The sequence below is a fragment of the Lagopus leucura genome, unplaced genomic scaffold (assembly GCF_019238085.1).
Source record: "Lagopus leucura isolate 7727_CA_CO unplaced genomic scaffold, USGS_WTPT01 Super-Scaffold_100038, whole genome shotgun sequence".
In the NCBI taxonomy this organism is placed as follows: domain Eukaryota; kingdom Metazoa; phylum Chordata; class Aves; order Galliformes; family Phasianidae; genus Lagopus; species Lagopus leucura.
This window is the reverse complement of record NW_024962287.1, coordinates 4,199,315-4,225,174: the sequence shown is the minus strand read 5'-3', so window position 1 is coordinate 4,225,174 and position 25,860 is coordinate 4,199,315. Positions and strand designations below refer to the sequence as shown.

Sequence of the window (25,860 nt, the reverse complement as noted above, 5' to 3'; positions counted from 1 at the left end):
AAAGACCTAGAAGATCACCCAGTCCAACCGTTCACCTATTCCCAATAGCTCCTACTAAACCATGTCCCTCAACACAACATCCAGCCTTTCCTTGAACACCCCCAGGGTCGGTGATTCCACCACCTCCCTGGGCAGTCCATTCCAGTGCCTGACCACCCTTTCTGAAAAGTAATACTTCCTCATGTCCAGCCTGAATCTCCCCTGCCGTAGCTTGAAACCATTCCCCCTGGTCCTATCACTGATGACATGAGAGCAGAGGCCGACCCCCAGCTCACTACAACCTCCCTTCAGGAAGTTATAGAGAGCAATAAGGTCTCCCCTGAGCCTCCTCTTCTCCAGGCTGAACATTCCCAGCTCCTTCAGCCTCTCCTCATATGGCCTGTGTTCCAGACCCCTCACCAGCTTTGTTGCCCTCCTTTGAACACGTTCCAGGGCCTCAATGTCTTTCTTGCAGTGAGGGGCCCAAAACTGGACACAGTACTCGAGGTGCGGCCTCACTATGCCCACCTAAAAGTCATTCTGACCATCCAGCTTACTTTGGTTGATTAGTTCCTTGTTATGCTTTAACTGGAGAATAGGGTTGTTGTTTTGGGTTTTTTTTTTCTTTCAAATGGAGATATTATGGCAACAAAAATGCCTACATTTATAAATTTTTGGTGTGTGCAGCACTCAGCACCATGGACTCTCACCTTGCAATGCCTGGGTGTTCAGCAATCTGTTAGTTTTTGCTGTGGAAAGTCATGTGGCCAGATACTTCTCCTTTTATGAACTTCATCTTTCAATAATATAATAAAGAATGAAAGAATTTGGGCCATACCATAACTGAAAAACAGGAATAATGTCTTTTAATGTGAAGTAATCCCTGATTGCCTTCCTTGAACTTTATCTACTGCCACGAAGTTCAATTAGGAGCTCATTGACTCTTTCTGAGGCCCATTGGGAGCAGTGTGTTGGCAGATACAGAGTTTGGAATTTGTTGTATGATCTTGTGTAAACAAGCCTTTGAGCTTAGTCTTCATTATCAATTATTTCATCTGTGTCTTACCTCATTGCTGGTGAAGCCCAGCTTCCTACTGCCAGGACAGCGTAGGTGTTGTATTTTTCATGTTTTCTTCATATGCTTTCATATTTTAATATTCTGGTTAGAATACTTGATAATATTTTACTAATTGTCAGGCACAAATATTTAAGAGATTATTTTATTTTATTTTATTCTATTTTATTTTATTTTATTTTATTTTGTTTTATTTTTTTGCTGAAACTTGATAACATCTGCAAAAATACCACTGGCTTACCTTATTTACACTCTGGCTGGTTTATTTCACGATGGCCTTGTCCAAACTTGTAGATATCATAGAGCTAGTATGTACATTAAACATTATGTATAAGAAGCTCATGCCTTTAAAAATACATTAAAAAAAATAAAAAGGGAAATAAGGATTGTGCTTTTGATCTCAATATTAAAAAAAAAAAAATGGGTATGCAGCAGCTAATTCTCATTAATAGGACCTGATTTTTGTCTTTTAAGGTAGAACTGGCCACATGGAAGCTGTACGAGTGGTATATCAGCCAGAAAACATCAGCTTTGAGAAACTGCTCAAGGTCTTCTGGGAGAATCATGACCCGACACAAGGTAGAGTGATGAGTGAGCCAGTATTTAATTATCTTACTAATTACAGCTGGGATAATTAGTGTTTGAGCTGCATGGAAGAGATGAACCTTGAAATCACACTGGAGCTTGAGAATATGATTGCAGACATTTATTGACAGAGAAAGAGAGGAAGAGAGAGAATGAGAGTACAGAAACTCACAATACCCCTCCTCCTTTACAGCTGTCTGTGCTGGGAAAATTCCCACAGAGAGACACAGCAGACAATAGAATTTTTTTTTTCTCAGCTTTGATTATGACAATTTCTTCTGTAATGCTATCTTTTGTCCCTTAATTTGAAGCACAGTTCTTTGCAGCTTCAAATGTGGACGTTCTATTTTTTGCTGAGAAAATTTATACTTTGTAAAATAGATATTTTTTTGCTGTATTTTCCAATGGCAGCGAATATACCTTTTTTTTTATGATGAGCAAAAAAATGAACAAAAGATGTCAGAATTGATATGCTGAGTGGAGCATTCTGGCTATTTGCTTTCTTCGAACCTTCCGATTTATCTCTCTTGGAAGAGATTTCGTGGTGACTTTATACACATCTGTGCAAACATAAATGGGAAACTGTGCTGGGAACACATTGTACATGTTTATATAGTCTCAATAAGCATCATGCTTTCTACCATTTTCCAGAAATATTACGCTCAGTAACTCATTTCAATATTTTAACAGCTATCATAATTATGCCACTTGTTACCACATCTGGTAACAAAAAGCGCAGATGATACCTACAGAATGGGGCACCACCCTGAGAGTCAGTAATGCTGAAAGGGATCCAGGGGCTTTTGTGGATTAAGTGTCTTCCACTGAGCCCAGAGTGCAGCGGAAAGACAAAAAATTGCTATTGCAGCTCCTGCCTGTGTGAAAAGGGAAGCCCCAGTCAGGGCGAGGGCGCTTTCTGGAGGCAGCCAGTAAAATCTCATGGATTTATAAACAAGGCTGGAAAAGACCACTAAGATCACCAAGTCCAAGTGTCAGCCCAAGATCACCATGCCCTCTAAACCAGTGTTCCTAAGTGCTCTATCTATCCTTTTCTTGAACACCTCAAGGGATGGTGACCCCACCACCTCCCTGGGCAGCCTGTTCCAATGTGTTGGAACCACTCTCTAAGAAGAAATGTTTCCTAATATCCAACCTGAACCTCTTCTCATTCAGCTTGAGGCCATTACCTCTTGTCCCAGTGCTGTTACCCGGGAGCAGAGGCTGTCCCCCACCTCACCACAACCTCCTTTCAGGAGTTGGAAAAACCAATGAGGTCTCCCTTGAGCTCCTCTGCTCCAGACTGACCCATCCCAGTGTACTCATCCACTCCTCCTATCACTTAGGGTCTATGTTCCAGTCTCTTCACTGCTTTGTTGCCTTTCTTTGAAAAATTTCATGTGGTTTCTGTGTTGACCTACCAAGAATTATAGAACAGGAAAAGGACACCTTCAAATGTCAAACATCATTGTGAGATTGACAGTCCAACCACTGATGGACCATGACAAAATCCAATAGCTGGACATTCAAGTTTGAGAAGTTTCACCTCGGAATGAAATAATTTTGCAGCTTGCAGTGTAATTAAGCACTGGTTTCTTTTTCCATCATTGTCATTTCAAGACTTTAAAATGAGATCATTTATCGTTTGAAAGAGGAGCTCGATTCAATTCCTGAGAAGCTCTGCCTATGTGTGGTGGCAATGGCATGTACTGGGATGTGCTGATTTATGTGCCTCCTTGATCAACCCCTTCCTTTCTGTTTGTGATCAGAATGATGTGCTTGCACCATCCTTGAAACACTAGCTCCGAGGCTATACCTGTCTTCACATCATTCTTCAGGGCCTTTGTGGTTTGCTTGTAGGTTTCAGTAAGGAATTTTACCCCATCCTATCACTGGTTAGTTCTAGTTTTGTTCTTTTTAATTTGGATTGTCAGCGATTGGCCATAACCTGGCCTCTTTGTGTTTTACTCATCCATTGGATTCATCCCAATTGCCAGAGCTAGGAACCTAGCCTTCCAAAGCAGCGTGAGGAATGGATCTCTGTTGATATACTCAGGGAAACTACCACCTAACCAATTCTCTGCCACTGCTGTAGTCTTGCCTGGGACTGTGTTTGGTTGGTCACTGCATGTGGCACAGATGCAATAGCTTGATCTCTAAAAAGCTTCAGTGCATTAGGTTGGCTGAAGTACGAGTACTGGGCATAATGTAGTAGTTGTGGTAAATGAACTTAAGATTCCTTCTGACTTTAAAACAAAATAATAATAATAATATCTTTGTATTCACTTTACATCCTCACATAACTGAGGTTCAGAATAGTTCCAGTCAGTGCTTTCAGAAGAAGGTTGGATGCTGGCAGATGTATGATTCACTTCTTGATTTCTGGCAACTGAGGAAACATCACCTAATTAGCCCGGGCACAGAGCCACACTAATGTGACCGTATTCCTTCTGGGATGTAAGCTAATATCTCTGCATGATGCTGCAGTGTGCATACCCAAGTCATTCACAGCTACCTCAGGAATCTGTGTGGCTCTGTGGTGCCTGGTATAAACACAGCTAAGCCTTCATTAGGAGGAAGTTTTTCCCCCAGAGGGTGGTGAGGCACTGGAACAGGTTGCCCAAGGAGGCTGTGGATGCCCCATCCCTGCAGGCATTCAAGGCCAGGCTGGATGTGGCTCTGGGCAGCCCAGGCTGCTGGTTGGTGACCCTGCACACAGCAGGGGGTTGGGACTGGATGAGCATTGTGGGCCTTTGCAACCAAGGCCATGCTGTGATTCTGTGATTCTATGATTCATCCTAGCTTGACTCAGTAGAAGTTCCAAGTGGTTCTTTTGTAATAATTTGCAAAAAGCAAGAGCATCACTTTACCTGCAGAGATGATGGCAGTCACTGAAGCCTTCTTGTGTTCTAGACACGGCTGATGTGGGCAGATTGCTTTACCTATGTATTTTTATGATTGCTTAATGCTAAACTCTGTTCAGTGTCTCTGCAAAGCTCACTACATCTCTATAGCCTTTCTTGATTTGAGAAAAACTAAACCACTAGTGCCCAATTTCAAGTTTCTTTGTCCTGTGGGATAGGGATGGTATGCTGTGTATCTTTTTCAAGTTGTGGCAGTTAGCACTAGAAGCTTGGTAAGGTGGAATTATTTCTTCATCTTTTTTGCACCCCGCTCCCTGCTTTTATCTTGCTATGAGAAATGTGGTTTTCTGTAAAGATACAAAGTGAGAATTATCTCCCTGACCTGTGATATTTTTCTTCTTTCCTGAAATTCAGCTATGTGCAAAGTCTTATTTAGCCAGCCTTGCGGGAATGCAGCTCAGTCTGTCAAAAGGAAGGCTTTTACTAAGCAGTTAAATTAGAAAGATTTCTTATTCATGAAATTCAGCACACTCCTTGGATGAATCCAGTGTCTCATACAGCCAGCAAGTGCTGGACTTTCTGAGTATAATGCTCACTCAGAAATACAAAAGCTTTGTCTGTGGCACTGCCTTATCTTTCCCCCAGAAGTCAGGTTAATTCCATTTAAGCCCTCGTATCCCCCACCGAAACAATGGACTGGTCTGGTTGTCCCAGTGTCATTAAACATCAAATATGGAAATATTCGCTTGTATTGTTTCAGATTCACTTGCAATTAAGGATCTTTCAAGTATCGATCTAGTTGGCACCAACTTGCTAAAGGATACAGATGGGCAGTCCTATCATTCATTGTTGAAAAAGCATATTAATATTCAGAAGTTCCTGCTTTCCAAGCAGTTGGACCTCCTGCCTTCAAGATGAGGCAGACATCTCACTGGGATTCAAGGTTTCTCTGGGAGGCAGCCTGGCTCTTGTTTCATGGAGCTCTTGAGTCTGAGTATTATACAGAAGACTACTGAAAAGCAAGAACCTTTGATCAGTCAAACAGCCTGTGAGTTGAAAGAGATTCTCCCAAATGAGCATCTCCTAAGTGTGGGGCCCTGATAAAGTCCTCCTTGACTATTAATTTAGGCTGTATTTTATAATTCATTACATTCGGGATACTGAAAAAGCAACAAACCCTCGAATTCTGCCAAGTGGCATATGGCTGTCATCTCTGTTCAGCCTCTACTGCACAGATCAGCATTCCTTCTCTCCTAGGAATAATCTTATCCATAACGGGAATGCTCTACACAACTCTAGAAGTGCTTGAGGTGGTTGCTTCTTTGTGGCTGATACAGTAAAAGAGGGTGAATGTCCTATGCTAAAAATACTGCTGGAGAGTCTTACAGCTGTCTGCTTTGTGCATTGCTTTGTAGACTTACAGAGGCACAGAGCAGATTCCGTACTGCCCTGTTTTTGCATCAAAGGTGCCTTTCTTAGAGCCTTCCAAATTTTTTTTTGGTTATAAGCCTGGCCATCTCCTCCAAATTGCATCCTTACAATGGATTTGCTGGCACCTCCATGCTGTGTGTCCACTTTCAGCCCATCAGTTTGTGTTGTGCCTCAGCCTGTTTTCACGTTTTCTGGAAGCTAGTTTTTGACCTGTCTGGAGGATGCCACGTCTTTCTTCGTGCTGACACTGAAAGCCACAAAAAAATTCTCTGATCAAGCTGAAAAGTAACCCTGCATGAACTAAAATATAGCTTTGAGCCTGGACTTTCATTGCCAGAAGCACAACTGCCAGTGAGACTGCCCTTCTGGCACCAGCAGTGCCTGCCAATGTGTGAGCCAGTTGGGAAACCCAACTTTACTTATGTTCGGGGAAGAAAATGTCATATTTTATCTAATCAGAGAGTTTGACTACTCTGAGGGGAGTCAGAAACAATTTCTCCAAGTCTCTGGAAACATCTTTATGATATTGGAGGAATCAGTTTGTCATGGTGCAAGCAGGATGGCTGTTAAGCATGGTGCTATTCATAATTATGTTGATCTTTTGGAAGATTGAAGTCTTACATGTGTTAAAGATTTCAGCTCAATCTGAGGCAGCTTTAAAGGATGATTCTTTGTTGTTTTCATAAAATCATGGAATCACAGAATCATTCAGGTTGGAGTAGACCACTAGGTTCATCAAGTCCAACCAATAACCCAGTCGCCCTTATGCCTGCTACCCCATGTCCCTCAGAGCCACATCAATAGTCATACGTTTCTTCTTAGCAGAAAAAAAGCCCAAATACTGTTCCCTCCTTTTGAAAACATACCTGGAGCAAATGAAAAATCCACTCATCTCCTTTAGCACCTTCCTCTCTTGAAAACTTTATGCTTGTTTCCGTAGTTCTGCTCCTTTATCAAGAGTATCCAGTGCTTCCCAGCTACGACAGTTCTCAATTCTCTCTCTGTACACAAATCCTATTGTCTTTCATTGCTGCTTCTGGCTTCTGTTTGTATTTCTGGTAGCTGAAGGAGCTGAGGGGAAGGCAGGGCCCAATGGCCTTAGCAGCCCTCTGGCACAAGGGTGTAGGGCAAAGATAGCCATGGCCATCGCTGCCTAAGAGCTTCTAGAAAATGACTTCTACTCATTCCTTGAGTATACAGAAAACCAAAGCTAGCGGTAAGTAGTCTCATTCGTCCTTTCTGTCATGAAGAAGTCCTTATCTTGCCTGTGTTTGTCCAGGAAATGGAAGCAGAACTGATATTTTTCCAGCAGTTAAGGACCATCTGTACTACAACAAACTCATCACCTGCCAGATTCATTCAGAGCATCTCTTAGTCCATAAGTCTTTTGTATCCACAATAAAGAAGAGATGTATGAGCTGTTTCTCCTCCCTGTGACCTTCCAAACAGTTTGGCATTTAGCCTTAGTGCTGATACATGAATTCTCCAGATTAATATCTGGTTTTCGTTGTGCTGACCCGTTTTAGTTGCAGAGGGTATATTTATTTCTCACCAGTTTTGAAGGACTGTACTTTTTTTAGACATCACATAAGGAATCTATCATCTGCAAATAATTAAAATTAGACACTGGAAATGACATTGTATTGCTAATGAGCAGATGTGTCTACTTACACCAGTGGAAGAACAGCTGTACACATAAAAAATGCTGCAGCGACCCTAAACTAACATTATGTATTCTGCTACAGGCCTGTAACTTGATTTAGAGATTGAAGGGGAAAAAAATCTCTCCATGTAAAATATATTCATTTTTGACTTTTTTTTTATTTCTGTGGATCTCTTCCCTTTATAATTTGAATGAAATCTTCGAGTCTCAGATTGATGCACAAACACCTTTGCCATCTACTTCAGATGTAATTAAAAGCCCTGATAGTTTCAGCATTATCACAAGCAGCAGAAACACAAACCTATTGTCACCAGGCACATTAAATATATTCAAAATATAATTACAGACCCCCTCGGGAGCCATTCCTGGTCCCATATTCTTCAATATTTTCATTAATGACTTAGAAGATGTAGTGGAGAGGATACTAATTAAATCTGTGGTAAAGACGATGCCAGTAGGCTCTTGGAGGAAAGGAATAAAACCCAGCTCTGGGTTGATAAATCGAAAAAGCCGTGGAAATTGATGTACTGATACTCAGTGATGATAAATGTATATTGGTTCATGCAGGACTGGATACTCAACAATGGGAATACGGTATATATTCTAATTTCTGCTCTTACCTCAAGGAGGGAAGGTTTAGATTGGGTCTCAGGGGGAAGTTCTTTACCAAATGAGTCGTGAGATGCTGAAACAGGCTGCCCAGAGAGGCTGTGGATCCCCGTCTCTGGAAGTGTTCAAGGCCAAGTTGGATGGGGCCCTGGGCAGCCTGGTCTGGTGGAGGTTGGTGGCCCTGCATGTGGCAGGGGGTTGGAGATTTATGGAGATTATGGAGATTAAGGTTGGAGGCAGCCTGGGCTGCAGTGAGCACGCCCTGGTTAAGTTCGTGATCTCAAGGGATGTGGGCCTGGCAAAGAGTGGCGTCAGGACCCTGAACTTTGGAAGAGCAAACTTTAAGGTTCTCAATGAACTGTTGGCCAAGATTCCCTGCGATGCTGTTTTTAAAAACAAAGATATTGAAGAGAGTTGGCTACTCTTCAAGGATGCCATTGTGAGAGCACAAGAGCCCTCCATTTCTATGAATAAGAAAGCAGGCAGAGGAGGTAGGAAACTGGCATGGCTCAGCAAGGACCTGCTGGGCACACTGAGGGCAAAGGAAGGTGCGTACAAGCTCTGGAAACAAGGCTGTGTCACCTGGGTAGAATACAGGGATGTCATCCGGACCTACAGACGTGGGATCAGGAAGGCCAAGGCGCAGGCAGAACTGAACTTGGCAAGGGATGTGAAAAACAAATAGAAGACTTTCTACAGGTACATTGGCCAGAAGAGACAGGTCAAAGCTCGTGTGCCTCCTCTGGTAAATGTAAAGGGAGAACCAGCTTCAATGGATGAAGAAATGGCTGAGGTACTGAATGAGTTCTTTGCCTCGGTCTTCACTGGTGGCCAGGATTCCAGTATTTCTCACATCCCTGAGCCCTGCATCCCTAAACCTCTGGGTGGGGACCAGGGCAGTAAATCCCCCCCACTGTAAGGGCAGAACAAGTCCGAGACCACCTCATGAGACTGAATGCGTACAGGTCTATGGGCCGGATGGCTGCATCCCAGGGTTCTGAAGGAGCTGGCTGAGGTGGTTGCCGAGCCACTCTCCATCATATTTGAAAAGTCGTGGCTGTCAGGTGAGGTCCTGGGTGACTGGAAGAAGGGTGACATCACTCCCATTTACAAGAAAGGGAGCAAGGAGGACCTGGGGAACTACAGGCCAGTGAGTCTCATCTCTGTGCCTGGGAAGGTGATGGAAGAGATCCTCCTGGATGACATGCTTGATCATATGAGGGATGAGCGTGTAATCTGAGACAGCCAGCACGGCTTCACCAGGGGAAGGTCATGCTTAACCAATCTGGTGGCCTTCAGTGATGGAGTGACGGCATCGGTGGACAAGGGAAAGGCGACCGATGTCACTTACCTGGACTTGGGCAAGGCCTTTGACACGGTCCCCCACCACATCCTTATCTCCAAATTGGAGGGATGTGGATTTGATGGGTGGACCACTTGAGGGATAAGAAACTGGTAGAAAGGGCTGCAGACAGAGGGTGGTCATCAATGGCTCTGTGTCCAGGTGGAGGGTGGTAACGAGCAGCGTCCCCCAGGGCTCTGTCTTGGGACCGGTGCTCTGTAACATCTTCATCAATAACATCAACTATGGAATCGAATGCATCCTCAGAAAGTTTGCTGACGACACCAAGCTGAGTGGTGCGGTTGACATCGTGGAAGGAAGGGATGCCATGCAGAGGGACCTCAAGAGGCTGGAAAGGTGGGCCTGGGTGAACCTGATGAGGTTCAACACAGCAAAGTGCAGAGTTTGGCACTTGGGCTGGAGGAATCCCAGGCATCCGTACAGACTGGAAGGAGCGGTCCTTGAGAGCAGCCCTGTGGGGAAGGACCTGGGGGTCCTGATGGATGAAAAGCTTAACATGAGCCAGCAGTGTGCTCTTGCTGCTCGGAAAGCAAATGGTGTCCTGGGCTCCATCAGCAGAGGGGTGGCCAGCAGGGACAGGGAGGTGATTGTCCCCCTCTATTCTGCCCTTGTGAGCCCCATCTGGAGCACTGTGTCCAGGTCTGGAGCCCCCAGTAAAAGAAAGACAGGGAGCTGTTGGAGAGGGTCCAGAGGAGAGCCACAAAGGTGGTCAGGGGACTGGAGCACCTCCCCTACAAAGACAGGGAGCTGGGCTAGTTCAGCCTCTAGAAAAGAAGGCTGTGGGGTGACCTCATTGCAGCCTTCAGTACCTAAAGGGAGCCTACAAACAGGAGGGGAATCAACTCTTGGAAAGGGTTGATAACAGCAGGACAAGGGCAAATGGTTTAAGTTGAAGGAGGAAAGATTGAGGTTGGATGTCAGCGGGAAGTGATGTCAGAGTGTCTCACACTGTGAGAGTGGTGAGGTGCTGGAACAGCTGCCCAGAGAGGCTGTGAATGCCCCGTCCATCCCTGGAGGTGTTCAAGGCCAGGTTGGATGGGGCCCTGGGCAGCCTGGGCTGCTATGAAATGTGGAGGTTGGCGGCCCTGCGTGTGGCAGGGGGTTGGAGCTTCATGATCCTTGAGGTCCCTTCCAACCCAGGCCATTTGTGATCCTTGAGGTCCTTTATGGTCCACCAGCTATTTTATGATCCTATGAAATCTCACTGTTGGGACATATTTTTCTGGTGTCTAGCCATCCCTCCAGCAACCAATTTAGTGGTCTCCTGTCCATAATCTCTTCATACATATCTGTGGTCTATACTTTTTGCGAAGCAAGTAACAAAAATACTCTTTGTCAGTAATGCTTCACTGCTGTTGCACTTTGAGAATGCAACTTCTTTTCTCTCAAGAACTGAAATGCCTAATGATATGCTGTTCCCATTTTTTGTCCTTCCTCCAGAACAAAATACGCATTAAAAATACTTATTATAAGGCTGTTTTGCGTCCCCAGGAACTTCAGCTGACATGACCTTATTTGCATATTATACTCTTTTTATCCGTATAAATTAGAATAGACTTTTTCTGACCTAAATTTCCAGTTTAGTAGCTGTTGTTTTCCTTGGCACAGTGAGAAGCTGAGATTTGACTTTGCATCTTTTTTAATGAAGGGAAGCATTAGCCAGTGTTGTGCTTGCTGAGATTGCTGAAGAATTTGCATTATGAAGTGAAGCAGTTCTGGCTCAAGGGCAAAATTCCATCTGGGTTCTGATTTCTTCTTCGCTTTAAACTACTAGTGGTTTATTTCTTTCATTTATGACAACAATGTGTTATCCAGTTTTCCAGAACTACTAAAAGCAAACTTTCAGTATTGCTAAGTAAAACGGTACCTTGAAGATAAGAAAGGCCGTGGTATTAGTCTTTTATTCCATTGAGGGTAATGTGGTGACTGTTATGCCACACAAAACATGCATCTACCACTCACCTGAAGGAATTCCGTTTGTTTATGATTTCTATATCTGCTAAGAACAATTTTGGAAAATGCATCTGTTCTCTTACAAGTTTCCTTGGTGGTTGGGGCTTGATGATCCTTGAGGTTCCTTCCGACCCAAGCCATTCCATGATTCCTTGAGATCCCTTCTGCATCAGTTCACAATTGCAGCGTAGATGTGATTGTAACAGAGGGGAGGAGGAAAGGAAGAGTAAGGGAATATTCGTTTTAATTCAAGTTTGTTTATTTGTTCAGTGAGTTCTTAAGGAACATTTGGACTTCTCAATGTTTGAGTGTCATCATTAGCATTCAAATTTCAAAGGAATCAAAGTGCATGCGGTGTGAATAATGGCAGCTACTTCTGCATTTGCATTTACAGTATTAGAAAAGGGTAAACTACGGCCTTTTTCCTGCAGAATTTTGTGATGAACGGTTCCAATGTTTGTACAATTAAACAAAATTAGAACAAAATGAAACCAAACATTTCTTTTCTTCTTCAAGTAACCCACTTGTGAATTTACTGCACTTGGGTCTAGAAATCCGCGGCACTGAAGCGTGGTATCATTAATCATAGTTTATGGTGATTATTAGTAGGCTTTTAATCTTTGTTTTCATGTATAATTAGGTACAAGAGGTCAAAGCCGACTCTATTCTAAACAACAGTATTTTCAGTGAATGACTGTTTTTCTCTGCTTGCAATTTTCTCTTGCATATTTATAAGAGCATACTTGTCTGTATTTTAAGAGAGCAGTGTCCCCTGAGTTTATCTGCTGATAAAAGCAAATGACAACACTGTAATTTTTATTATCTCTAATTATTTTTATTACTATTGCAGTAACACCTAGTGGATCATAGCAGGTTTAGATTAGAAGAGATTTAGAAGAGAAAGGAGAAGGCACATGAAGAGAACAATAACGAATCTGTGAGATCCCACTGCTGAGCTCTGCTGAGCTAATTCCCGATCAGAATTTCTGCATTTCTTAGTTATATTTGCTCACTTTATCAGTAGTTGTTCAGCTTTTTGTAAGCATTACAGCAGTGTGAGTCCATGAAGAACGGGGCAATGATGGCCCAACTCAGATGTCTAAACAGAGATATCTTTTGCCTCACCAGAACCTGTGTGCATTCTGCCTGTCAGCAGTGCTTTAGAAAATGTGGGGCTCCCATATGCCTCACATCATGTCCTCCAGGCTTTTGCAGATATCTCTGCTCCATGCATTTATTTGGTGTTGAATACTACCAACTTAGGTTGGATTTCCCTGGCCAGCATAGACATGTCAGGTGGAATAAAGCTTGAATTAGAGCCACATAGATATAGATATTTCCATGGAGCTTCCATGGCTGATAATGGAAATCTAGTAACATGGTGGACTCACCTCAACCATGTGTGTGCAGTCAGTTTTTGGTTGTCTAAGCCTGGAAGCTTAATTCCAGCTGCATCAGTTACATCAAGAATTGCTAAAAGTTATGGCTTTCACTCCTGCCACAACTTCATCCAGCCCTGAGAAAGATTTTTAAGAGAAGGCATCTCTGATGGGGCCTAATGTCTGTTTATGACAGAAGTCTAAAACCTTTCAAAAACTAATCATATAACTTCTAATGACAGTTAAGCAAAAAAATTTGTCTGCCATGAAGGATGACTCGCACATACACTCTCCATTCCACTTGCCTGTTCTGTGCACTAGTGGTAAAGGTGTATTATCAATTAATAATTAGAAATGGATTAAAGTTCCTGTCCTCCAGTAGCATTCAATTCGTTGTGACACTCGTTAATAATTAAACTGTGGTTTTACGTGGGCTCAGTTAGATCATCCATTTCATTCACAGGTCAAAGAGCATTCAAAAATGCATTCAAACAATGTTATGTCTGATTTAAATAATAATTAAGCATATAGGGAAATCTTGACAAGGGGAAATGGTTTTAAGTTGAAGGAGGGAAGATTTAGGTTGGATGTCAGGGGGAAGTTCTTTATCATGAGAGTGATGATGTGCTGGAACAGCTGCCCAGAGAGGCTGTGGATGCCCCGTCCATCCCTGGAGGTGTTCAAGGCCAGGTTGGATGGGGCCCTGGGCAGCCTGGGCTGGTATGAAATGTAGAGGTTGGTGGCCCTGCATGTGGTGGGGGGATTGGAGCTTCATCATCCTTGAGAACCCTTCCAATCCAACGCATTCTATGATTCTGTGATTCTCTTTCAAAGCCTTCATTCGGACTTTCTAATTGTGTAAAATGCTTGAACTATCTTGAGAAGCAATCTTCATAGCTATAGAATAATAATGCTATAAAAATAAGGAAAGAGAATAGATTAGAGACAGATCCCCAGTGAGTATACTACTGTTACTTTGCTTTGGTTGCAGCAGTGTGTTGGCCATCGGTGATGGGAATAGATAAGGTTTCTTGTTGCATCAAATTATGAATCGTGGCAGCAATTCATCCCATTTCCACAGAATGTTATCACTAAAAATGAAGGAGTGTGTTCTCCTGTGTGTCCATACTTTGGGGTATGCTGTGGCATTAATGATGAATCTGTCGTCAGAAAAAATTCTCTTTAAGTCTACAGCTTCTGTTATTTCATCCAGTGAGTGTTTAGAGGCTGTTCTTGACAAAGATCATTTACACCAGCGTTGGCAATCCTAAGGAAGTATTCTGTGATGCATTCATCCTTGGAGATATTCTGAATGGAAGGGGATGAGATCATGGGAAGCCCACTTGAACTGACACTACTTTGAGCAGTGGGGTTGGACTAGAGATGTCCACAAGACCCCTTCCTACACCAGCATATCCTCAATTCTATTTTAGCTTTAAAGATGCACCAGAAAACCTGGCAATCTTGTGACTTGATAAAGATTAAAGAAAAAAAATGCCTGTCACCAGACGTTTTTGCAGCTGAAGCTATATTTATGTTTTCATTTAAAAAACATTGTAGACATGATGATCTAAGTACACATACAAGTCAGAATTTATAGGGAAAGCTTTGGTCCCAAACCAAATGGGAAAGACCAGAACTGCAGTATCTTTCTTGACACTGAAAACCTCCAGTACTGAAAGCTCTGGAAAGCTTGTTTCCTATTGATAGTACGTTCCCTTTAATGTGTACAAACTCATTATTGGATTGTAACCTTCTGCAGAAGCTCTTTCATATCTCATTTATCCTTCCCGTGCTCCAGCACCTTGAAATTCATCAAGAACTCTCAATCCACAGGGCAGTCACTACCTTCTTTTCTATTAACATTTTTCTCCTTTAATCATATGCCATAAAGAGTTCTACTTTCCCTTGGCAACTTTTAAACTGTATGGATGTAATCATTACAGTGAGTGATGACATCAAGCCAGGGTGACATGGCGCAATTGATTTTTACTAAATAATTATATGATGAGCTGGAGGAAGGAGTTATGTTAGTGTTAATTCAGCAAGCATTGATTGGGGGAAAGAAAATGACTAATCAGTATATCAGCTTTCTGTGGGTCTAAGAAAATAAGTGACGGCTGCAGGAAAGCCTATAAATCTCAGGGAAAAGAAAAAAAAAAAGAGATAAAAATAAGAGCTATGAACTGCCCTTTAAAATTTCACTAGGTGACACAGAAGACAGTAACAGACCTCAGTCATTTATCTCCATTTTGCTTGGGATACTCTGTGAAGAGCACGGTTGACTAATGATGCCATTACTTTCTTTTATTATTTTTAAATGGAGAGAAGAGAAGGAGTGTTGCACAAGTATTACTTTTAAGTCATTAGAGGGTTGAGTCTTCAGAAGAAATTCCTGATTTAGAAAGAAATAAAGTATATTTTGCATCATTCCTCCATAGGAATATACTCAAAAATCACTGTTTGGAAAGATTCTGTATGTTTGCAGGGAATTTTCCATTTCTAAAGGAAAAAAAAAAAAAAAAAAAAGAGGGAATTACATGTTGTTATTAATGCTTTGGGTTTACCTATTTCTTACTGCCTATAAGATGCCCGGAAGTTAGAGAGGAAGGACAAGCACCACGTAAGAAGCATCTCAATACAAGTTCAAGCTTGGTATGATAGCAGGACAGCTGCTTTAAAGGAGCAACTCTTAGGCCAGGAATACATAATAACTTTCACAAGGCATAGAAAATGTGGAAGTGAAAGCTCTGACCAGCTGCATAGAAGCAGGGATGCTTTCATGTGTTCTGATCATCCAAATCAAAGAAGAGCTGATACTTGCTACTTTAATACCAAAGGAAAGATGGGAGACCCAAACTAAGTCTAAGCACTACCCAGGTGCTTCAGGTGATATCAGATTGTTGGTAAGAGTCGTTTAGAGTCATTTCTTTGACTGTTTTCTTCATTTTGGGAAATGATGATTTCTCTAGTGGCAATCTATATGTATACTTTCATTGCATGGCACTCTCAATCTTTTGCAGAAGCTGAGGTAGCACTACAGCTGCCATTCCTGTGCTCACAAATTTCTGTTTCTCCTACTTATCAGAGGTGGTCAGAGCAAGCTGTTTGAGAGCAGTCAGCTCTTTGGGGCATTTCTTGATTCATTGGTGTTCTAATCTCTGCTGGCACAGCGGAGAAATTTTGTGGTCTCCAGAGCTCCAGTCTCCAGACTGTGAACCACTGAGATGCTTGGTCAGCCAAAGTGAAATTCCTAAATATGATCCGTGCCCAAGATTTAAATACATTTAGAGCTCCAAACGCCTTCATCCATCCTGGTTCTCCAGAGACAAGAGCTTACAAAGACTGGCTAATGCCAGGCACTGGGCTTTGGGCTTGTGCTCTTTGGCATCATGCAGCCTGATCCAAAACCGTGTAATTTTCTGTCTTGCCAGAGGAATGCAAACTCTGTGCTTGTCTGTCAGTTCTAAAATCAGCCATTGTACCTAAGCATCCCTTTGATGGGAGAATTTTAGTGTTGTCTTCAGCATGAAGGCTGGTTTTCTTTGCCTCAGGTATCAACAGCAAGTGCCAGCCTTTTGACTCCAGGATGTATTTGTTCCTGTTACTGATGGATGTGTTCCTCATGTCCTGCTCAGGGAGACAGATATTTGCATTTTAGCCAGTCACTGTCTTACAGCCAGATGAAACAGAGTGATCTTGCAAACTTTGGACCGACCAAAGGGGTTCTGGGTGCTGTGGGACCAAACATGGAGCTCAAGGACTTGTCTCTACTCTTCATCCTCTTGCACCAGATAAGAAGCAGGTAAATCACCCAGGTTGTAACTTCATCTGCTTCGTAGCAGGGACATTGGGTAGCCCCTGAAACTCTGCCGGGTTGTCTTTAAACATAGAATTTCTGATCTTCACAGTGAACAAGCCCTCCTGACAGTGACAGAGCATTGACACAGGTTACCCAGAGAGGTTATGGAGTCTCTATCATTGGAGATGTCCAAAAGCTGCCTAAACATGGTCCTGGGCAACTTGCTGTGGGTGTCTGTCCCTGCTTGAGCAGAGGCTGGACCACAGATGGCCTCCAGAGAGCCCTTCCAACCTCAGCTGTTCTACAGGTCTGTATTAATGCTTACAACAGGTTTATAAAGAGCCCAAATCCAGCGCTCCTTTTAATTGCTCCTAAGAAAACAACAGTAGATAATCAAAAATCTACAGGTGACAAACCTTAACATTGGTAAGAGTGCATAAGAAACCTGTGAAAATTGCTGTCTGGATCTGTTGGTACCACCAACGTTGTAGAATCTTAAGTAGATGTCTGTACTTGTAAGAGGCAGATGGATGAAAATATCCACCTAGGTCTGGCATAGGATTTAAAAATGGAAGGAACAAATGTCTTCAGGTGTCAGCATGTAAACTGTTCCATAAACAGTGTCTTTGGAGCATCGTTTGGTTGATGAATGTAGTTCAGTAGTTGGCTATCTAGATTTACTTTTAAATATATGTCATTACAGAGTTATTTCACTTATGTTTTATGGTTGCGTCTGAAAGTTTGCAAAAAAATTGGAAACATCTGAAACTCTACAGTTGCAGAATCAATCGTTCTCTCCCAAAAAAACAATATGAAGAGGTTTGTGATGGTCTTACAAGGAATAGGAGAGTCAGGAAAGGCCAAAGCCAAGTATGGATATCTCATTAAAATGTATGGAGTAAAAAGTGGTCCTCTTTTGAAGTTTCAGTGGATTGCAGGATGTGTATAGCTTGCAGTTAATTCTTCTACTCTGCAGCAGATTCTTCTAAATGCTGTTGTTGCATACAGTTGCATACGTGGGTTGATCTGGCAAATAGCTTGCTCAGGATCTTCTTCATTCCCATCCCTTTGTGGTTAGCGATGTCTAATAATGAGAGTGTCAAAAGACAGTGCTTCAAATGCTTTGTGAGTAGATTTAATGTTCACTTTAGTAAACCTTCAATTTAATTTTGGAAAACTGCAATATAATTGACATCTTAGGTAAATAACTTTGATTTCTCCGAACCACCACCATCCCTATGTTTCGTACATGTTACAGAATAAAAGACCAGGCATCTGGGAACCTGCTTTAGCAGGGGGTTGGACTAGATGATCTCCAGAGCTCCCTTCCCACCTCTACGGTTCTGTCATGCTGTATTGAAAGCTGAGAAAGTTCAGGCCCTACTGACAGGGTCTGAACCCCATGTGTTACATCCTTGAGGAAAAAAGTTTGCAACAACCATAAATTCTGTCCCTGCGTTAGCAGGTTTTGCACACAGAATGGCTGTAAGGCATCTTGCAGAAGGACAGTTAGAGGCAATCAGCCTTCCTCTGTGCAGAAGATCATACTGTACTGAAGATGCTCAGCGCATGTTCTCTAGGAATTATTTCTTATTCCAGTGTGGGGATTTACACAAACCTGATTCACTTTTTCAATTTGGAATTAATAGAAAAATCATTTGCATCCCTTAAAAAGAGGAGTCCAACATGCATCCAGAGGAGCTGGAATAAGTGGCAACAAAGCTGACAATCTGATATGAATAGCTTCTGATTGAGCAGCACACAGTGTCTTCCAATAACTTTAGCATCTTTATTAAATTAATTATTCATATTTTCTCATTCCTATCTGAAGCCTAATGTGCATAGCTGTGGTATTGTTTGAACACAGTGAGACAGCGTGGCACGACAGACAAACTAAGAATGACATTCCAGCAAAGGAAGGAGAGTTAACTAGAGATGACACAGTGGGATTTTTAGATCGCCAAGCAGAGATCATTTCTGATTTAGTAGCAATTCTTTCAGACAAAGACAAGATAGTTAAACTCAATCATCCTACCACAGTTGTTTACTAAATTGAATTTCCTGCCATGTTTGCTACTCATTGAGTTAGTGAATCTCAGCAAGGAAGAGTTGCCAGAGGGTTTTAAAAAATCCATGATGGACCTTTGAGAAGTAAGTTTGCACGTGTGAAGTACATTACAAATAGCAATAACAAATAACAATAGTAACAGTGGTACTTGATTATTCTGCGCACATGGAATTTGTTTTATTTCAGTATCTTGTAACCTCTGTGGCTTTGGCAGATTATGTGCTAGCTACTTATCATGATAGATTTAGGTACAAGTTGTTATGAAACCATCAAGAAGGGGTATTGATACAGTGTTCACACGATGAATGCTCTTCACTATTTTGATGTTGTCTTATTTCCCGTCTGGATTTTGAATTCTTTTGCTTTCAATTGCTCCATCTTATTATGCAGTTTTGGCAAGACTAAAGAGCCTTGTCTTTGAGGTTACTTCCCTATTTGCATTTATAAATCAAAGTCAGTTCTCCTCTTCAATAAATTAACTGAACTGATCACTTTCTTATCTCTATGTAATGGTTGCATGTGCATATATCAAATGATCTTGTTTACCTTCTCACTCAGAGTAGCATGAACAGAAACTCATACTATAATGCACTCTTGCATGCTAGAAACTGTCATACCAGGTAGTAATCGTCCATTTACAGAGATTTTTACTATCTGCTCCCCAGTCAGTTCTCAATTGGTTTGCTAAGCAATGAACAGATCTGTAGAATGCCAACACTTAAGTACAAACATAAATCACCATTAACATATCCTGGCAAAACTAATGCTTAGCTGCCCTGGATTCATTTTACGCCAAACTATTCCTTAGCACTGGCTTTGTAGTCACTCTCTACCATCCTAAAATAACTTGTAAATAAACAAGGAAAATATTATGTGCCCTGCAGAGCTTGCTATTAAGTAATGATGAAGAACGTTGTTGTTGTTATTATGTGTAGCAATGTAACATTTTAGTGCTTAAAGCCTAACCCAAACAATGTGAAAACTCCATAGGATTTTTCAGAATCAATTTCACTTGTAAGTGTTGTTGGTTATTGAATGGGCTTTTAGTTCAAATGAATCTTTTAGGATATTTCTGCGTCTCGTTTTCTCTGTAGTCCTGACATGTTGATGCTGATCTTCAGAGGGACTTCTGCAGTGTAGGACAGTCCAGAGATGAGTCCTAATGATTTCCACTTTGTCTTGAGCTGTAGACATTTGGACATTTGGGAATAATCAGCTTTTTTGAGTCTGCTTCAGAGATGGGTTTTTCACTCACTCAACTTCGATAAATAAGTTTTGTTACATCAAAAGCAAAAGCTTTTTTGTTTCTTTGTTTGCTTGTTTGTTTGTTTTTTCTCCAAACGCACGATAGGAACAAGGTTATGAAAGACTGAAACTGCAAAACTGCAGTTCTAGATCAGCTTTAATGCTTGATGCTAAAGCATTTATGGAATGATCCATAGCAAAACTGGCTTCCAGAATTTCTGCCTGAGGGAATGGCAGTGGACAGTGATGGAAGGCAGCAATGCCTTTGTCCACTGAAGCTCCCTATGACTGCATCATGCCAAGCCGTGTCAGGGCAGCTGCTTAAGGGAATAGGACCCTTTATTTTATAGTTTTGTAGGTAGAGTCTAGCTCTGAATTTGGAAATATGTGCATGAGCAAATTCATGCAGCTAGGTTTTTGAAATGAATGCATCAGCAGTAAATGGGCTAATCCTTATACCAAAGTTATGTATTTGTGGTGTCGTTTCTGGGACTTAGTGAGCGTGTAAAATTAGGTTTTTTATTCATAATGTTAAATATAAAATGTATTATATACTTCTGCCTTCTGCCATCCATATTATCAAATGTGGGTTGCAAATAGAATTTAGTAGAGAGCTCATTTATACCGTTATTTTGTACTTCTGCCAGACACCAGAAAGCTTTAAGGGTTGCTGTTCCTAAGCGTTGCTCACTCTAAAATCCATACCTTCTCCCAACCTTCTTAGCACGTTCCTCTACCAAAGTCCTTTTTGGAGTTCAGACTTCACAAGAATCCTTTCTTCTCTTCATAAGTAACGGTGGTGATGGTGTGAATTAGTAACTTTGCTCCAAACTTGGTTCAGCAGTATGTGCATGCTAGTTTTTATCAGGGTTTCAGGTATCAGGGTTATCAGGTGATGGTTTACGAATAGAAGAGAATGGGTAGTTATCTCCATGGATATTTCTCTCATTAAGATGTAATCCTCCAGCACAAGAAAATGTTTAAGCACTTGATAAAATCAAAGTTTTATTTATAGCGTTTGCATGGTTCAAAGCAAATATTTTAAAAGTACCTTGATTACAGTAACTGCAGCTTGATTATTTGAGGCTTTACATCTGTATTTGACTACTGTGTGATTTACCAAAATGTAAAATATTCACATTTCATTTGCACATCGTTTCAAAGGAAGCATTAGAATTGAATCTGCTCTGGACTATTCAACTAAAGAAACACTTGGTCTTTCTAAAAACACCTATGGAATATGCACATGAGAGACAGTTGTAACCCAGGAGAATGGAAAGTCCTAAATTTGAGTCTGCTAGGCTTACATGTTGCAACTCATTCACTTATGAGCAGGATCCTCATGGAGTGATTTTCTTTCTCCAGGAATGCGTCAAGGTAATGACATTGGCACTCAGTATCGTTCAGCCATCTACACCTTTTCCCAAGAACAGATGGAAGCTGCCTTGAAATCTAAGGAAGAATATCAAAAGGTAATGTTGGGCAGAGTGTGGCAGTGCTTCCCATGTTGATCAGAGGTCAAGGAAATTTCTCACAGCACCCCATCGCTGCTCGTGCTGCATCCTTTCTCTGTGTTGATGTTGGAGGTCCTCACTCTAATACTGAAGTTGAATCTTACTTGCTCTGAATTCCAGTTGTTACGAAGAAGCTTGTTTGTGTGCGTGACAACTTGATGCAAAAAAGAAAGTATTTAGTTACTTGTACAGAGACAATTTAATGTCTTTCAGAGACTTTTTTCATGTGGGCTCCTCAGAGCAAAGCTTGGTGTCCTCAAAGCTACTGAAGTGCATCTGGGCCCCATACTCTGATGGGTGAAGCCAGTGTCTCAGACCCAAAAGTTCTTGAACTCTGGGGAAAAGTCCTGCTCAGCATGTCAACTTGGGATCTTAGGATTTCCTACCTGCTGGTTCTGAGATGCTTTTATTCCCCACATTCCTTTGTTTAAATGTGGCATTCAGTGACTTCAGAAGGCCGTTTGTTTCGATGTGTGAGAGAAGGATGATTATTTGATTTACCTTTCCTGTACACAGTCTTGTTTTTCAGTGAAGATGAATTCTGTCTATCCCCTGCCATGCAAGCTATTATAGGCCTGGGTTTAATGAAAGACAGAGAGATTACTGTGTCCTTTAGTGTTGCTGCATTATAATTTCTGTCTGATCTGTCTAGTGGTCCTGCAAGGCAACATCCAGTGTCTGCTGCAAAAAAATATGACTTCATGTAACTTACAAGAAATAAATTATTCACCTAGGGCATCAGTGCGACAGATAAACTATTAAATGGTACTGTGAGCTTTCATGCATTCACTTGTGCTACGATTCCACGTAAGCATTGTTAAAGATTTGGGGATTTGGTGAATATCTAATGTTAAAACAAAGAAATCTGTTCTGAAGAGTTATGCTGTATCAATCAGAGGCAGGCACCAAGGCACGGAAGGATATGCATGTGGTTTTTATAAGCGTATACATGACGTTGGTTGATCATTGAGCTTGATCTGTGTTTGCAGGACTGTTGGCATTATTTTGTGTGTGAAGGGATGAACTACAGATAACTAACCTGCAATTTGTTCCTAGCAATGGGATAGCTCTGCATATAAATCAAATATTCAATGGCATATATGTTTTCTTGTGAGTAGCTGAATGCATGGGGACGATCAGTCTTTCAGGTGTATATCTATTAGCAGAGCAGTTTCTGAAGGCTTGGTATTCATATTTATCATGCTGAACTTCTTTCTACTCACTGGTTACCTGAGATCCATCACTTTTCCAAATTGTTTTTTGTTCCCATTTATTAACATCTGCTGACCACTGTCTCACTCTAAATCTTCCAGCTTTCAGTTTGCTTTCCCAAATCTATTATTCTCTGCAGTTATTTGTCATTAAATTAATACTGACTTGAAAGCAAAATTACAATGCAGGAGATTGCAATATGATATTACAGAATTTTCCATCATCAAATAGATTTTCTTAATAGCACAATATAAAATTTACCTACTTTGAAGTCTCTCACCATTTCAAAAGTCTGTATAATTAGTGCATTTATGTAATTAGGCGCAACTCTGTAAGTGGTCACATGTAGAGCTCATTTTTGCACTAATGGAGGAGGAAGGAAGGGACTGTATTGCCAGCAAAGGAACCAGAGCAAATATGTACTGAAATTCCTAGAGGAAATACAGTTTCTACATAGTATTTTCTCGTGTTATCAACAACAGTATCTACAGTGTTATCTACTGTGGAATTGCAGCAGCAGTAAAATGGTTGAATTGGAAACACACTGAGCAAACAATATGTTCAGGAATCCCTTTTCATATTAAATGCCTTGCATTACATTATTTTAAGGAAATGCAGTTTCCTTATTATTGCACTAATTTAAAGCAAATGCCAAATTCTTCTGGCAGGTGTACATTTCTTTACACTTGATAATGGCAGATTAAAAAAAAAGTAAGGATGGAATAAAACTTGATTTTTCCATGATGGTCAGCATTGAATGTTCCAAATAGGGAAAGAACTAGAATCTGAGAATCATAGAATCATTAAGGTTGGAAAAAGACCTCTAAGATCATGGAATCTAATCCTAACCCATCCCCATCATACCCACTAGCCATGTCCCTTGCAAATATTAGAGCTATGGTAACCTCAATAAGTGAGTTTACTCAGTATGAATGACCGTTTGGTTTTCTGGCCCTGCAAACAAGTAAAAACTGGGGTAGTTTATTTATTTGTCAATGTATAAGTAATAAGTAATAATAAGTAATGTGTAAGTAATAAGTAATAATAAGTAATGTGTAAGTATGTGGTCTTGAATGCCTTTTTTCAGCTGATGACCCAGAAGAGAATGGAGAATGGCCTTCCAAATAGAATACTACGCGTTTGCTTGAGGTGTTTTGTTTGTTTGTTTTGAAGCGAGGAATGATCGTTATTGCGAAGGAGTTGGTTTTGTTCACTGAGGACAGAAACTACCCAACTTCAGGATGTATGTCATGAATTTCTGCCTGATTTGCAGGCTAGCCCAAAGCCAGATAGGTGCATTCAGCTCTTTGTACTTTTAGAGTGCAGATTGGGCTGGGAAGAGCAGATGAGCTGAACAAAATTCTCAGTGTCGAAGACCTAAAATGCACAATATGCATTTCAGGGTTTGTTTTTCATTACCTATTGCTTGGTCCCATGTACCATTAGCTGGACTAGTGGTGCATTTCTGGTCTCTCTCCATCCAAAGGAATTAGGTTCATCCATCCCAAGACCATTCTGTGACGTGAACCTACATGTGGTAAGTGGCAGTGATCAGAAGATGTTAGAAAAGCACACTTGTGCTACAGTCTGAATGCTAATGTAGCTTACACACTTATGGTAGTGCCGTGCTCGAGTGCAAAAATACCACAATAAGTGCACCATGTCCACAGCTTATACCAGCCTGCTGATGTGATCTGTGATCATCCCTGAGCCCAAGTATCCTGTAAGGGCTGCATCTGTTTTAAGTTGTGAAGCTTGTTGCTGTTCATGCAGCTGTTTTAACAGCTGAGAAATGGCAATCCAGCAATGAATATGCATTGAGCCATGCGTCCTTAGCTGTCAATGAAGCTGAATGCATGTGGGCAGAGTCAGCTAGTGGCAATTCAGTTCTGCTGCTGGTAAATTGCAGCACTGCGTATGCGTAATAAGAAAAACATAAAATGAGGGCCAGGGCTTGGTGAAAATGCTGTGAATGAGCTGTTCCATCAGTTTTGCCTGAAGCTGAAGTTTTTTAATGCAGTTGAACCTGAGGTTACTCAATTTTCAAGACAGTTGCTAGGTTGGATTTGGTTTTCAAATGATTTATCTGGGCAGTAATCCAAATTGCAAAATTACTAGTGGGATGAAACTTTGTATTTACTTTTTTTTTTTCTGAATCACGGGACTACATTAGTTTTGTCAAGCTGCTAATGCAGGGATTTCAGGCCCCAAGAATATATCCAGCCCCATCACCGCAGTTGACTTATATTAAGGTAGCACCCCCCAAAAATGAACATCTCTGCATCCTCACATAGGAGAGCACAGGGAATAAACAACATGCTCAGAGAGCAAAATGCAAGTCTATTACTTTGCTGCAAAAGCAGATATTTGGTAGGAGAAGAGCTGCCCACACAGCAATAAAGGGCCTCTCTGTGAATGATTATGAACTGAATTCTGAGCTCTTGGCAGAGGTGTTATGTGATGTGAGCAGTGATAAGGTCCTGATGTTATGTGCTCTTATAGTGGTAACCTTGAGAAACTAATATGGGCTCGAACAGGCAGAAGAATAGGAATGTTGGGGTTTCATGAAAATGCTAAAAATGTGGCCTTTATAGAAGCCCCATAGAACTGTTTTCGTTTTTTATGGAACATACAGGAGTTACAGATGAATAAAGAGGTAACTGTTTAGTTTTGTTTGATGGAACTCTGCTAGAAGTAATGCAATGCATTCTTTTCAGTATTTGAGCTGTAAGACTATAATTTTGGAAAGTTTCTCTGCTGGAAAAGATTGTGACACTAATAGGAATCCTCTCTGCAATCTAAATCAGCTAGCCAAAAGATTGAGAAAGCAAAATACAGCAATAACTGTACCAAAACTGGAGTTAAACAGAAAAAAAAAAATAAAAAGAAACAATGCTAATGGTTTGCTTTGGGGCCTGCAGGTATCTTTAAGGAATTCAAAAAGCCTTGTACCTAGACATGAAGAGATTGAATTTAAAAAAAATATAATTTAGTGTAAATAGATAAGATCCAGGCAAGTGGAATTAACTAATTGCCCAGTCTGTCAGTCTGGAGAGCATCCTCTGTGTGGAAATGTTGGGACTGAAAGCTGCAGACAGGAGGGAATGAGGTCTGATGTGGA

At 41.3% G+C, this 25,860-nt stretch overlaps 1 protein-coding gene across 5 annotated transcripts in view; it reads left to right on the top strand.

Annotated features, from left to right (window-relative positions):
• The window catches only part of MSRA (methionine sulfoxide reductase A), a 264,531-nt gene that overhangs the window by 153,189 nt on the left and 85,482 nt on the right, over window positions 1–25,860 (top strand). For 3 of the 5 annotated variants that reach the window (XM_042883492.1, XM_042883496.1, XM_042883495.1), the window contains 2 exons: window positions 1,529–1,633; window positions 21,379–21,485. In XM_042883492.1, the coding sequence (XP_042739426.1) occupies window positions 1,529–1,633; window positions 21,379–21,485 (212 nt within the window). The remainder of the gene's footprint in view (window positions 1–1,528; window positions 1,634–21,378; window positions 21,486–25,860) is intronic. The other 2 variants (XM_042883494.1, XM_042883497.1) reach the window with 2 other exon arrangements.